Source organism: Centroberyx affinis, unplaced genomic scaffold (assembly GCF_046629955.1).
Source record: "Centroberyx affinis isolate AG114_WGS23_722 - 3 ecotype Tasmania unplaced genomic scaffold, CSIRO-AGI_Caff_v1 ptg003529l_1, whole genome shotgun sequence".
NCBI lineage: Eukaryota > Metazoa > Chordata > Actinopteri > Beryciformes > Berycidae > Centroberyx > Centroberyx affinis.
Window position 1 is genome coordinate 190,900 of NW_027281473.1, and position 15,692 is coordinate 206,591.

Genomic DNA, 15,692 nt, shown 5'->3' on the forward strand with positions numbered 1-15,692 from the left:
TTTAGCTCACTGTCTCCAGCACTCAACAGGAGTTGGGCCTAATTCAACATTTCAGTGGCCTGTGGCACACACACACGTATACAGTATACACACACCAGCTTGTGTGAGGGGGGGGATTAACCCTTGTGGGTGCAGCTGCTGTTGCTGGGAGTGTATCTGTTTCTCTCATTAGCATATCTGTGCTAAGATTAGCCCAATGGTCCCGGCACAGCTGGACTAAAACAATTTACTAAATCAATGTTTTATTTACCCTTGCACTGATGCACGGGTGTCAATCCATCTGCATGCCACAACCTTAATCATATCATCAAGGGTAACTTACATTCACAGACCGCAGCCAAATGGTTCTGCAGTTTAATCACTCAAATGACAAATCAGCTTTTGTGTGTTCAAAAGTAGCCTGAGAGCAAATTCTAATTCATTGCAGAGGGCTATTTCACTGATATCATACACTACCAGTCAAAAGTTTAGACACATCTGATTGAATGTTTTTCATTCTCTTAAAGCCATTTTGATCTAAAGGCTTATGCTTAAATGCTTGAAATTTGTTTCTTAGACAAATATAAATAGTGAAGTTGATGCCTATGTATGAATTTCTTTCCAAAGCCTTTGCCTTTCCATCAAGGCAAAGGGCGTCTACTTATAAGATCTAAAATCGTCTAAAATATAAGATAGTTTTGATTTGTTTAACACTTTTTTTGGTCACTACATAATTCCATTTGTGTTATTTCATAGTTTTGATGTCTTAACTATTATTCTAAAATGTGAAAAATAGTAAAAAATAAAGAAGAATGTGTGTCCAAACTTTTACTGGTAGTGATTTTCCTATTGCATGGGCTGCTCCATGAGAAACACAGCCCACTGCATGATGTGTGAGTGTGATCATGCTATATCCACTTCTGATGGGTCCCAAAGTGGAAAAAGTATCGAAATATGTTATCGTTAGCCTGGGTCTAATTTCTTTTCTGTGTCCCACTCCCAGGCTGAAAAGGTTAGAGGATCCTTGCTGCACTGGCTTCTTATTTAGAGACACTTCATCTGCAGAGCTGAAATATTGTTCCTTTGAGGCCGTTTGGCAGCTAAAAGGCCAGGGGAATGTGTGAGGTCTGTTTAAGGTCAACAGGCGTTACCAGAGAGAAGATCTTTATCAGATCATCTGTCCAGTGTCAAACCAGCACTGTGCTGGCTAGCCACCTTTTTTTTTTTTTTACCTCTCTGGCTTTGTTTTCACTGCAGGTTAAAAACTAATGTTGCTTGTTGTATCATTCATTCAATTCTTCTTACAGTAGAAGCAGCGTAAATTGCACAATCTTCCTCAAGGGAATAGCACTCCAAATCCACTTGTCACAACATCTATAACTAGAGAGAGGCTACTAATGCTATAGACTTATCTATATTTTCTTTATCCCCAAAATCAACTGATACTTTGTCTCATCCCATACTGCTTTACTCCACTGCTACACCAACACACCAGAGGCCTGTTTCTGTGTGGCACTAGGGAAGCCTAATGCAAGCTCTCTGTGACAGCATCATATTTCAGTAGGTCTTTGACTGGAATTGGGTTCCAGACCACCAAAAGTGAATGCAGACGCTGAGACGTCTGGAAATAGAAGTCACTAATGTAGCTTATGAAACACAGCGGCACTCAATGTAGCCCCTGCTGTTTTTACTTTTTTTTTCCTTCAGAACAGAATCCCTTGCTAGCCTCACTATGGTCATACACACATTATAGCACACACACACATACTGTACAAGCAAACGTGGACACAGACACAGCTTGTATCCCCAAAGGAAAAGGAGTGGGGGGTGGGGGGTTTGTCTGCAGTGTCAACGCACAAGAAATTCAATTAAACAGACAGCGGGATGTCTCCAAGACCCAACCTCCTCTGAACCCAATATGCCGTCCAACAGCCCCCACCGCTCCCACCCCCAAAGCTTCCCAGCCAACCCCCTACCACCATCCAGCCACTCCCCCAACACTACCAAGCCCCTTTGAGGGCCCTTTGTTGGGCTCTCTGTCATACACCCCTCTCCCTGTGCCTCTTTTTGCCTCAAAAGAGCTGGAACCTTTCTAGAACGGTGGTCGCCCATTGGTCAAAAAGCTGGGAAAAAAAGTGTAATATTTGACTGAAAAGTTTATAGAAAATGGAAATCAAGGCTCCAGCTCAAACAAGTGGTTGCTTTTACTCTTAGGGTACCAAACTCATTTCCTCCTCCTCCTCCTCTCCTCCACCTCTTTCTGTCTCTGGCACCCAGACAGATGCTGTTCATTTAGCACTTGAGCGGCAATCCTCGAGCTTGTCTGCTAAATACCCAGGGGAGCCACTGGCATTTGGACAGCATTAAATAAAGCCACTCTGTAGACCTCACACCACGGCAAAGGCTCTGGCTAAACCTGACCTCACAACATGGTCACTCCACTCAGATTTCAGCCAGCCCCTCTTCTGATGATATGGAAGAATGGACCACATCTGAGCTGGTGAGGACTAGTTTTCACTAGTCAGACTCAGTCCTGTTGAATACTAGCCATGGGCCAGCTAGCAAGTAACATGCAGTTTTTTTGAAAATGATTCAGTGAGAGGAGTGATGCAACATTAGTTTGAGTGCTTGGTACGGTTACTGTTATAATAGTTTACAGCTCATCCAACTTGTGTAATAGTAGATTACGATCATTGGATTACCGTTTTTCATTTTGATTGCCATCTTTAATTATTTTACAGTAACTTTGTCAAGAATACAAGAATAGTTCTGTACAAATATACTGTTGTTTTGGGGTTTTTTCCTCCCAAAGGAGTTGTTTGCGATCATGTTAAAGCCAGAAAGGTTTGTAATGCTCATTGTTTGTTTGGGACAAGATAGCATCAGTCTCATCCCCAATGCATCGGTCTTAACGACGAACCCTCTCTCAAGTGATTGGGGTCTTTCTGATACCAGCTGTGTGTGTGTGTGTGTGTGTGTGTGTGTGTGTGTGTGTGTGTGTGTGTTCATATCTGTCTGTCGGTTAGTCGACAATGATGAACGCAGAGAGCAAGAGCTTCAGGGGCACACAATGTCACACAACACATCTAGCGAAACAGCGGCTTAGAGAGGTGCAAGGCCGCTACAGACACAATATTGCTGTTATGTAATGACGCTGAAATACTGCCCAAAACTGTGTTTGTTTGTGTGTGTGTGTGTGAGTGTGTGTGTGTGTGTGTTTCCGGATTAAGGCCTCCCTCGGCTCTCCCTCATGCTTCCACCCTATTGTAGTCTTTACCTTCAGGGTTTTCACGGCGCACGATTCCAGGAATGTCTAACGGAAAACACATGACCTATGACACCTGAACTAGCAAGTCATTTCCTTAGGATGAGCACCTACATGCTGCGACTGCTGCTGTTACCTTGTCCATGTAAATAAGGCTAAAATAAAAAAGGCTCGACCTGATGAGAGATTTTTTTTCTCTCCAACAGCATGAAACAGAATTTATTCCCTTTGCCAAACAGATCATGGCGAGTTATCGGCCCATGTGCTAGCTAAACCAGGCTTAGCGTCCTCCTGTTCCATTACAGCATTTTCATCCCTCTCGCAGCTTTCAGCTGGGTATTTAGGTCCTGAAACGGGGACATTGATTTCTGGTCCCGTGCCGTGCATTTCAAACAGCCCCTAAGCGGGCCCGAGTGCTCCTCCACAGCCAAAGACAACAACGATAATCAGCGGACGACTCCAAAAATCAATTTGCTTGAGCCCCTCTAAAAGCAATTAAGATAAGTCCTCTTCCTTGAAGACCACGAGAGCAGTGACCTAAATCAGAGCAGATTCAGATGATGGGGTAGCGTGGGACTGAAAGGGCCACTTAAGGATGCTGTGAGTGTGTGTGTGTGTGTGTGTGTGTGTGTGTGCGTGTGCGTGTGTGCGGGCGTGTCATAAGCATCCCAATCAAGACTTGGTGGCGAGGTTAAGCTAAGACCTCATGCTAATCCTCCACAGTAATTTTGATCAGCATATGTTGTTGTCATTGTAATCACACGCATGTGGCAGCTATGAGCATGCAGCAAAAATAAGAAGAGGAACACAGATGTATGACAGGTAACAAGTATGCGTGTGCGTGTCTGTGGTCAGACAGCGAGCTTGACAAACATGGAAACATAGCAGCAATTATTTATCACTTCATATGAAGCCTCCAAAGGGCAGCAGCAGCCCCGGGCCACTTGTCTGTGGATCTTTGTGAGCCATTTATTACTGCTGCTCATGCATCCCAGACCATGAGAGCAACTTAGGGTCACAAATGTCAAACCACAAGCAAAAGGGCCGACCTGACTGACTCTCTTTCATAAAAAGGAGAGAAACGGTGTAAAAATTTCTGATTTTGAGTTGGTGAGAGCTCAGTAGTTAATTTCTAAATGCAACAGGACCCTAGCTGTAGGTGTTTGATGCCACTATAATAGATCAGCATCCCACAGGTAAACAAATCTGCCAGTTATCTGGCACTTGGGAATCTGAATAGGAGCAACATCTGGCCTGATAGGTGAGGCTGGGACTCTGGGATATGGGTCCTTGGGTCCTTGGGTCTTTGGCTGTGTGAGTCTACAGGTATGTGATAGCCTTGGTGTGTGACCAGGTGTAGAGAGTGTGTGAACTCACCATTAAGTCCATTGGGGATGCTCCTGTGATGGTGCGGTGCTGACAGGTCATCCATGGACCTCCTCATGGTGGTGCCCAGCTTACTGTTCTCTGAGCTGGGCTTGTGTATGTGGCTGTGGTTGTGGTGGTCGGGGCTACCGGCGCTACCGGTGCTGGATGTACTGCTCCCGTCCCCGACATCCCTGACCGTGCCGGTGCCCCCGTTCAGGTTGGTCAAGCTGGACTGACTGTCTATGGAGCTCCTGGAGCCAGCGCCGTTCCTCTCCTCGTCCAGCATGAGGATGATCTCCTTCAGCTCGGAGTTCTCCCGCATCACGCTCTCCTGGTTGGCCTCCAGCTCCTTCAGCTTCATCATGTAGGTGCCCACCTCCTTCCACATGGCGCTGGCCGTGTAGCGGCCGAAGCGCTGCCACTCCCGGGACAGTTTCTTGCCCTTCTGTCGGTCGTCGTCCAGGAAGCAGCAGAGCTCCCGGAGCTCGTGGTTGTCATCCTGCAGCTTCTGGTTGATCTCCTTCAGGCTCCGGATCTCATGCAAGTGCACCTGCAGCCGCCGGTTGATGTCCTTCATCATGTTGCCGTGCTCAATCATCAAGTTCATTTTCTCTCCGTCAACCCTCCTTAACCTCCTGACCAGCTCCTCTTTGCTGCAGCGCAGCAGCTCGTCGTCCGTCATCTGGCTCAGGTCATCCTTGGGTCCCTCGGATGGATTTTTAGCCATGACTATCTTGGCTGTGCTGCTCTCAGTTCGTTTAAACGGTGGGTGGCAATTAACTATCAAGACTAATTTAACCAAGCCTCAATTGGGGAATTGTATTAAAATATGAATACATGGTCCAAAATATTAAAATAAGTCCCCCTCTAGAATAGGCCGATAATGAAAAGGAAAATATTAATGTGACGCTATGGCAACCCGTGCATGGACAGAACGAGCTCTCACTAATCTTTCAAAAAAAAAAAAAAAAATCCTTCATGAATTTCGCAAAAAAAAAAAGTGCTGGTACTCACATTCCTACAATAACAACAACATTTGAACGATTACCAATCGATTACCAGTGATTTCCAATCAGGTCATGGTCCCCGGCGCGGAGTCCTGTCAACACAGTATTCCGAGTCCCATCGCAATGTGCGCTGTCTTCGCACAACATCGCTCCATTCAAATGATTAAAAAATAAAACACAACAAATTGAAAATAGAAACTATATCCAAAACTACGTTAAATCGACGGAGATTCGTATAAACACTACACCTTTACACGCCACTTTTCTACCGGCGGACGCCTTCTATGATCAACAGCGCTCCTCGGATAAGCCTCTTTCCAGAGATGGTGTGGTGCTGGACGAGGGATTCAAGGCTTCAACTGGGCTCCCCCCCCCTCTCCTCCTCCTCCCCCTCCTTCTTGTCCAAATACTCGGGTTTGAAATCATTCAAGAGGATTTCGGCCAAGACGGCCAATCAAGACATGGGAGCGGAGTGAGCAGCAGGTACATGAGGAGTGTGGTGAAGCCCACACAGCGCACAGGCTCGGCCCTCTTAAAGGAACAGTAATGGTTAATAAAGTAAAGTTCAATAAAAGAAAACAAAAATAAACATAAACAAAGTAAGAACGTTTCCCTATTTTAAGATTGGTACATTGGACTGTGGCTGGCATAGTAGACCTATTATTTTTTTATTAATATGTTTAATACAAATATTGAAACACATCTACATATTTAATATATAGGCTATTCATATATGATATACCCACTATATTAAATATTATATATTGTGAAAATACGTTAAGAAATATTTAATAATCACAATACATTAGTATTATTATTAGTATTATTAGTATATTAGTATTATGCTACTGTTATCAATATCTTATGTAGGCTATTTCACAATTAAAGTCACTTTTATTAGTAAATACAGGTTAGTTCTACAGCAGTTCTCATATGTAAGGCCCATGTACCAGTCTTTGCAAAATAAGAGAATAACTCTCAACCCCCAACATTCATGGGATCAGCATTCAAAAATCTTTTGGCCTGATTCAGTGAATAGTCAATAAACTCTAAACATTTTTTTTTTAACAAAATGTAAAATAAACACAATACATAAAAACAGAGGTGAATAATAGCCTTTGAGCGCTTTAATAGACCGCTGAACCAAAGATATAGAGCACAATTTCTCTGAAATCTGAGAGAGAAAGCTTAACAGGTGCGTTTGGGATTTTTTTGAAAAGTCACAGCGCCACCTTGTGGTTACATTTTGTAATGACCAAAGAAAAACTCCCAGAGCAGATTAAATCTGTCAAATATACAAATAATTATCAGTATATCGAAGTGCAAAACTGTCTTCTGGAAGTTTTTCTGCATCATTATAACATAAAACTATTGATACAAGCCCATAACTGCTTCACATCCGTTTATAATCATGTTTAATATCAAGGGTTGATCAATCTTCAGCTGTAGTGTATTTATAATTAAAAAATGTTTTTGATCAAACACTTTGAATATTGATAGCCAACCACCACACTGGGGTAGATTGTGACACAAATTGACTGACCACCAATTTCTATAATAGACACATATTGTTAAACCTACTGTAGCCAGTCACAATGATCTAATCATCAAAAAAAAAAAAAATACAATCATTGACCTTCAGTAGTGCAGGTTCATAACATTCATAGAAAGAGCTACAGAGTTAATTCCTGCTATCAACTGTACAAAAAGATGTTCTGTGCTCAGGATACTAGGTACTTTGAAAAGTGCCCATTAAATGGTTTCCGATTCCCATATCATTGTACTAATAATAATAATAATAATAATATCAATATATTATTTCATTATAAAACATTATTATGATTAATACAATTAGAAGAAGAATCAGACAGTTATGTAGTGCTTTACAAAGGATAAGAAAAAAATAAATGAACAGGAAAAGCATTAAATCAACGAGAGAGCCTTTTGACTGAGGCAGGAATACAGAGAGTCGTAATCTAACCAAAAAAAAAAAAAAAAAGCATGAAACAGAAGTTAAAATAACAACACTGAACAACTCTCTTAATCTGCTCATTAAAGCTCAAATTAGCATCACAAATCACACCTAGGTTTCTTGCTACTGGCCTTACATTGGCAGACAGAGTGCCTAATTCATGGTGAATTAATTTAATTGAGCTGGATGGGCCACAGAGGACTAATTCTGACTTATTTTAGCTGTAAAACATTCTGGGAGATCTACAAGGCAGTTTTGGAGAGTGGCTACACAGTTATTCAGTTTTACAGGCAGATATAAGTGTTTCATCAGCATTATAATGAACATTTATACTATGTTTGTGGATAATGTCCAAGTCAAAGCTTGTAAATGGAGAATAAAATGGGGCCCAGAACTGAATCCTGCAGGTTTCTCAAGTAATCTAATAAAATAGTATGGTCTATTGTATTGAAAGCCACACTTAATTAAAATGTAAAAAAAAGAAAAATGGAATATTCCCCAGCTTTTTTTCTCTGTGCTATGAAGTTCTTTTACTAAAACCTTGGATTTTTTTTTTATCAGAGCAGCCTATATTTAATATCTTTTGCAAATCACAAATATTCTGCATTCATTATTTCATTGCCTCAGCAACCCATACTATTGTTATTCTGCACACCCCAATAATGCTGTAATCCATACTCTTTCCCCATAAATTCTACTATTCATTCTACTTAACATGTTCCAGTGCTGAAATTGTCATTTGTGTATTTTTGTTGAACCTCTATTTGCTATATTCTTGTTGCTGTTATATTGTTGCCATTTATTTCCTGTGGTTTCTGTGTTTGATGGAGCACACCACTCCGCTCTTGGGCCTGAGCGTGCCGGTGTCCACGATGTCAAAGGTCTGCCCCGGGATCAGGCTGAAGTCAAACCTCTGCAGCAGCTTGGCCATCACCACCTTAGCCTCCATCTGAAATCACGCCATCAAGCTGTTCAGTTTGTGCGTGTATGTGTAGTAGTTGTGTATGAGTGTGTGTGTGTGTGTGTGTGTGTGTGTGTGTGTGTGTCTGCCACCCACCTGAGCAAAGTTCTGTCCCAGGCATGAACGCGGTCCCAGGGCAAAGGGGTAGTAGCAGTAATACGGCCTTGTAAAACAGATAAGGTTTGATATGGTTTCATACAGAGCAATGGTCATGTTCTAACAACTTGTGAAGACTAAAATTAAAACACATCCAATCCATATTGTATTAAGGCACAGATGATTACTTTGTGTTGCCTGGAGTTTAGTTTATTTTAGTACGTAGTTAAGACTTGCAATACAGTTATATATTTTACACACACACATATAGAAATATACAGTACATACAGTAATAGTCTCTTCATCATGTGAATTTCATTGTGTGCTACTTACTTGGGAGCATCAGGGTGAAATCTGTCTGGATCAAATGTCAGTGGGTCCTTGAAGAATTTTTCCATTCTCCCAGTCGCATAGGAGCTAAACTGAATTTCAGGGAAAATCATTGTACATTTAATTTAGATATCAGTTAAATTAATATGCTTTGTCTGTTTTATTAAAAAAAAAAAAAACAACAACTTGTGTTTCTCTAAATCAAACCAATGAAAATGCACTGGAAAATGTAAAATATGCACATGCAACAATGTGAAAATCAACCAGTTTTACTCACTGATTTACTTTTGGAGATAAATGGTTTCTGTGCTTAGGAAGAAGAAACAATTCTGACCCACAGTTAAAGAAAATGCTGCTTTAGAGGTACAAACACGTTGAAAGTGTAATGACTCACTATATAGGTGGCTCCTCCAGGTATGGGGATGCCATCGATGACCATGTCTTCGGGCACGTCACGAGATGTTCCCGGAGCTGTGGGGTAAATCCTCAGAGTCTCTTTTAGCACCTGGGGGGAAAGTTTCAATGTACACCTCTGGGTCAGTTATTGCTTCAGATACTTTCAGTTACTCTGACTGCATGCTTCAGCCAAAATAAGAGCCAAACCATAATTTTGCGAACTTCATGATATGTACCTGTGAGAGATAGATCAGTTTCCCCAGATCATCATAGCTTATCTCCTGCTTCATCCCAATAACATCATCCACCTCTTTCTTCACTCTGAGAAAGATAACACAATTGAGGAGATCTTTTTTTTTCAGTATCTACAATATCAAATTAATTGTTTGAGAATGTATTAGTTCTTACTTTTCCAGTATTTCAGGATTTCTTCCCAGTTCCATGATGCAAAAAGCAAGTTGATTAGCTGTTGTTTCTTGCCCTAAAAAGTTACAAACGGTAACTTTTAATACACAATTAATACAAAAATAGCACATAACAAAAAATCATAGAATCTGCATAAGAAGGAGAACTTTGGTTCTCTTTGTTCCCAAATGTTTTGACCCTAAACCAAAAACTTGAGCTTACCATTGTTTACCTCTCCACCCTACTTTCCACACCAAAGCGAGTTTCAAGCTTATTTTGCAGCTTTCTCACACACCGACAATAGAGCCTCACCCGCAATGAAGAATGTCACAAAGTTGTCCAACATAAGCTCTTCATCTTCTTTATCCATGCTTTCCTCTGGAATCAAAAAATTGTTTTAAACAGGTGCTTATTATCATATTATATTATTTGTAATCCTATGGGGTTTAACCTAAAAATATCTATTTAGGAAGGAAAGGCACTAACTGCTTATGAATGTATGAAACCTATCTCATCTATCTATCTGTTTACCTTTTAGTGTGAACAGCTGGCGGTGCAGAATTGCATATGCGCTCTGTAAAGCTAATAATGTGGACAACCAATGATGCACATTTTGCATACCCTGCATATATGCTGTAAACTACGGATCTGTAAACTGCAAAACCTTTGATAACCTGAAAATATGTTGCTGAAGACGCTGTATCTTAATTTATAAATTTGTTATATTATCCTCTATATATTCTATTGTTGTTATTATTCATTGCATTGTTTTCAATACTCATTATTTGTTCTATTCTTGTCTATATCCTATTGTTTGCTGCTACAATGACCCAGTTTCTCCACAGGGATCATTAAAGTTTCATCCAATCTAATCTAATCTGAAGATAAGGGGCCACAACCTTTGCCAGCAGTTTTGATGATTTGTGTGAGGATGTCCTTGGGAACCTCCTCGCCATTTTGGATGGCAGTCTTTCTGCTGTGGATCCACTTAGCACCCGTTGAGCGCAGCATCCGGCACGCCTGCCTCACTTCGTTGACGAACGTCCTGTTCTTTGGGTTGTGCTGGAAATGCCAGATTTTAAGATTTCACACACCCTACAAGATGACTATCTTCACCATTCAAACCTCATACAAGCATGCAGTGAACTCGTACCTCGAAAAAGATGTCTCGGGCATAATAAATCATCCCTTTCAGACACATCTCGATGGCTTTAGGGAAAGGAGAGTCCTTCTGCTCCAGCAGATCTAAATCCACTCCAAAAGCAACCTATGTTGCCAAGGAAACAAAAGAGATGATACATGTATCTAGAGATATTAGCAAATTTGGTTCACAGAAATATTTGTTGGTGCTATTGTTATGAATCCTAAAAGAAGCCATTACTGGTACATTTCTTTACGTACAGCAGATAGCTTCTGTACTGACTGAAGTAGATCTGTTAAGACAGTTGAGCAGTTTTAGATACTGGACTTAAGAAAATCAGACTAAAGATGACTCTGGTACTCTCTTTGCATTCACTAATAGCAGAAAAAGAAATAACCTTGGCAATAACATCTAACGTAACACAGTTGACTAGTGCGAGCATGTTGGCCTCTTCTTTGCGATCGGCAACTTCCGTAAGTTTATCCATCAGTCTCTCTGCCCTCTCATTGAAGGTGCCCATCAGACCTCTCAGGTACCTGGAAGTGATGGCAGTTACAGATAGTGTAAAGCAGAGTTTCTCAATTGTTTTTCAGCCAAGGACCCCTTACAAGATAGAGAATATACCGGGGACCCCCTCATTCTGATTTGTGATTTTGGGCTATGTAAATAAAAAATGACTTGACTTGACATGTATGTCCCTTAGAATAATCTGACGTAGCCTATTTTTTACACTTCTATAGTCTTAGTTATGTGAAAGAACAACACAAGAATACCCATAAAACAATCAATCAATTTTTATATATATTTTTTTTATATCATGATATAATTTTTTTATTATCATGATAATTTAAATTAATGAATCTGAAAACTTTTCACGGACCCCCCTGGCAGAGTGGTTTGAGAACCACTGGTGTAAAGCACAACCAAGATGTAAACCGCCACACAAATGTTACAGTCGGACAATGTTGCCTGTGGAAATAGTAGAGCAGTGGGCTTTTTTGTCCACAATCTGAATCTCTTACATGGGATCTCTACTGACTCCGATCACTGAGTATAAAATGAAAGTTGAGCAGATATTCCTTTCTGCCTTTATGATGTCAACTAAAAAGCTCCTACGCCTGCTTGTCCTCTACTGTGTGAAATGTATAAATAACTCACAGGCTGCTGAAGGCGGGGTCCATGATCCGACGCTGTTTGTACCACTGGTCGTGGTCCTGTGATGTGACCAGGCCATTGCCAAGGAACCTGGAGGAGAAACATGACACACATTGCGTTCAAACTAGAAAGGTAAGAGCTGTAAGGATCTGACATGTTGAAATAACACTTGATGACTGAAGAGAAATCAGCCACATGTCTGATTGTCTAAAAACCTGGCTAACTTTAAATAAAAATACTTAACATTCCTTTAATACAATGGATTGGGACAATAATGAATAATGGCTAATGCAGCGGTCCTTAAAGTATTTGAGAGACATTTATGGCATTTCATACCAAAGAGGGTGTAGCCAAAGGTCTCCACATTTGAACACTGTTACATTAACGTTAACAACATGTTATACATATTTCTACTCCAAACCCTTTGTCGTCTCTATAAAAGGTGTTGCCAAAAGATTAAAAGTGTTGTCTGTATCCATGGCAGTCATCTAAAACACTTTTCTAATTAATTAATTAATTATTTTATTACTTGTCATTACTTGTCAAGACACTCACAGCTGTCAAGCATGTAACTAGCACTAATAACTAGTTTTCACTCGTTAACCTCCATTTTGAAACAGATCAATGAAAATTAGGTGTGTTGAGAAGACTTAGTCATGTTCAAAAGAGTCACAGATTTTCTCCTGAAAGGCACAGTAGTCAAATTCTAAGATAGCCATCGCTGAACTTATTGAATTTTTTTTTTGTTTAATTTTGGCTCTGCTCTTGTCATTCTACACTCATTCACACAAAACAGCATCTTACTCTGTAATGTAAGCTCAGGTATTCAAAACATCGAGGACAGCTGAAATTCCACTACATAATGTAATAAAATCAAATGTAATAAAGTGGATAACATAATAAATATCCAATAACGTCATAAAATTTTGGTTAGTGGAGCAGTGTTCTATCTTAAAGGTATTCATTCACTCACACAGGTATTCATTTACTTTTGAATGTCTCTTCCAGGGTTTGCCCTATAAAGAAATGACTTGTTGGATAGGTGTGTTTCTGCTGAATCTAGCAATATCACTTGTATAATGCTAGCATATTATTCAAAATATACTGGCATTCAAAATACTGAGGATGGAGGAGGAAATTCCATTTAATCCGAAAAAGTTTACTATGTACAGTAGCACTGCGTGTTATATTCTGAATAGTTTGAATACATGGTATCTGTATTACTGTGATGCTATTTATTATTTTTAAGAAGCATTGGACCAGTGAATTACCTCTGACCAAACAGGTTGAAGAGTCTCTTGTAGAGAAGTTTATCTTTTGGGTACTTTGGGGACATCAGGATTTCCTGAAACCAGGGGCAACACAAGCAGGGTATTACAAAAACAAGGATTTCTTTTGTTTATGCAAACATTGTCAGGATAATGCTAACAAATGTGCTCCAAAGGCCACAGTGGTCATAGTGGTACAAATGTAGTTCTGATTTTTACTGTGAAAGCAGTTCAAGCAAAAGAGGTCACTCTGAGCACCTTTACACCATTTATTATGCAATGCTATTTGATTGCTTATGCAACTGATGGCTAAGCAAAGGCTTTTACCTTAGTGGTTTCTGGACAGGTCACAGACAGTATAACATGGTGCAGACCGTTGATCTTGTAAACAGGCCCATAAATCTCAGCCCTGTAAAGGATAACATCTTGATTATCAAAAGTTTGACATGCGAACAGTTACAGTCTGGACACGCCCCCTTAAGCAACCTTAGATACCAACACTTTAATTTAGGCCTGAATATTTTCTAATGTATTCAGGCCATGTATTTGGCCTGAATACATTAGAGAGAAGGACAGCAGCCTAACATGAGTGTAAACGCCTACAGTTTAGTTTTTTTTTAGAGGAAAGGTTTACCTGCCCTGACCTGCAGACAACAGGCTACAGGTATGGCTGTTGTTGTCGCTGCAGTGCACCAGAAGTTGCCAGACAGGCTGCTCCTGGAGCATGTTTTGATTTTTTCACTCTCTCTCACTAAGCTAAAACACTAATGTCAGTCAATGTTTCAAACCAACCAGAACCGGTCACAGTAAAACATACAGTAGGCCTACTGTATGTTGCATACTGTATGTTTTGTTGTTGTTGTTGCTGTTGTTTCGAGTAATACAAAGACCTAAGGAGTACATGTCGTAGTAAGTTCGTTTTTCCCCCAAAAAATATACTTTTCACAACATATATTCGTAGCTAAAGCTAATGTAAATGCCAATGAAATGTGTCAGTCACAATAACAGCAGGTGGATAAGAAATTAAAGCAGAAATTTCTCACCATTCCAGAAATTTGTCGTGCACAACTCTGCCATGTTTCATCTCCCTCCAAATTATTGGAGAATGTCCGAAGAGAAAACTGTTTGAGGGGGTGGGGGGGCAAAAGCATCAGGTAAAATAAATCGTTTTTTTAAGGTAACTTAGCGAGAAAGCGAGCCCGCCCACATAATCCACTTACCTGTCTCTCGGTGGCCCAGGTATGTGATCATATTTCATATGAATGTGTTTGATATACAGACAGTAACCGAGAAACGCTATGAAAATCAGAAAGAACAGATACAAAAGCGCATGACCAGCCCAGGATAAAATCAGATGGAAAACCGCCATATCGGTCAGTCAACGATTCTTCTGGAATCAGAACCACGAAGAACCAACGGTCACTGCGTCTGAAAGGCTAACACTTCCGTATTGTAACTACCTGCAATCCTGAAATATCAGAAGGACCAAGGTCTACGACTAAATACCACCACGTACTTTCAGTCAACTTGAATTTGTGATATTTCTGCCCCCATGCACAGTTCCGGCTCCATAGCTCAGTGGTTAGAGCACTGGTCTTGTAAACCAGGGGTCGCGAGTTCGATCCTCGCTGGGGCCTGGGTTTCATTTTCCGGTTTAAACTTCGCAAGGCGTGTTTATATAGAAGATGATATATAGTAAAACTTCGCCACTGATACCAGATGCCATTGAAAAACATCGGATAGTTATCGCTGATAGCAAATAAGTCAGATCTGTTCATTATTCCCAGAGGTGTGACTAAGTCAACTGTGCTCTAGTCCCAAGTCACTCTCAAGTCTTGAGGCACAAAGTCTTACCAAGTCAAGTCCATGTCATTAATGTCAAGTCTCAATTCAAGTCTCAAGTCTAAATGTAGAACACCATGTCAAGTCAGAACAAATCAAGAGCCCAGTATCAATTTAATATCTTAAAGAAGTCTAAATATCTAGGACTTCTCAATGCAATATGGTTTTAATCTTAACACCATTGTTATTAATTCATACATTTCTTATACTTGTTTTATGCTTTTTATATCTAGGATTGTTCTTAATTATTTTTAATTTATTTTATTATTATCTTATTCTTTGATATACTTGTTTTATATTTCTTATACTTGTTTTATGCTTTTTATATCTGAGGATTGTTTTTATCATTATTTATTGATTTTTATGTTTCTCTTGTAAAGCACGTTGAGCTGCATTTTATGATATGAAAGGTGCTATATAAATAAAGTTTATTATTATTATTATTATTATTATTATCATTATTATTAACAGGATAAAGACTTGGTAAGAGCATCATGAGTTTGATTT

General features: G+C 40.1%; 2 protein-coding genes and 1 non-coding gene across 4 annotated transcripts in view; 1 reads left to right on the forward strand and 2 right to left on the reverse strand.

Moving 5' to 3' along the window:
- The window catches only part of ccdc85cb (coiled-coil domain containing 85C, b), a 51,584-nt gene extending 45,639 nt beyond the window's left edge, over positions 1 to 5,945 (reverse strand). For both annotated transcript variants that reach the window (XM_071539867.1, XM_071539866.1), the window contains exon 1: positions 4,622 to 5,945. In XM_071539867.1, the coding sequence (XP_071395968.1) occupies positions 4,622 to 5,339 (718 nt within the window). In that variant the 5' untranslated portion in view covers positions 5,340 to 5,945. The remainder of the gene's footprint in view (positions 1 to 4,621) is intronic.
- A 779-nt stretch (positions 5,946 to 6,724) lies between these two features.
- LOC139661446 (cholesterol 24-hydroxylase-like) lies at positions 6,725 to 14,779 on the reverse strand. The gene is made up of 15 exons (XM_071539865.1): positions 14,564 to 14,779; positions 14,387 to 14,464; positions 13,671 to 13,752; positions 13,347 to 13,420; positions 12,079 to 12,165; positions 11,318 to 11,456; positions 10,933 to 11,046; positions 10,679 to 10,841; positions 10,092 to 10,157; positions 9,783 to 9,855; positions 9,611 to 9,695; positions 9,373 to 9,483; positions 8,982 to 9,070; positions 8,649 to 8,715; positions 6,725 to 8,540 (listed from the first exon to the last, which is right to left on the reverse strand). The coding sequence occupies exons 1-15, from the start codon at positions 14,710 to 14,712 to the stop codon at positions 8,391 to 8,393; spliced, it is 1,527 nt and encodes a 508-aa protein (XP_071395966.1). The 5' UTR covers positions 14,713 to 14,779; the 3' UTR covers positions 6,725 to 8,390.
- Positions 14,780 to 14,907: 128 nt separating this feature from the next.
- Positions 14,908 to 14,980, forward strand: trnat-ugu (transfer RNA threonine (anticodon UGU)). Its single transcript has one exon. It is a non-coding gene; the product is annotated as a tRNA-Thr (tRNA).
- The last annotated feature ends 712 nt before the right edge of the window (positions 14,981 to 15,692 follow it).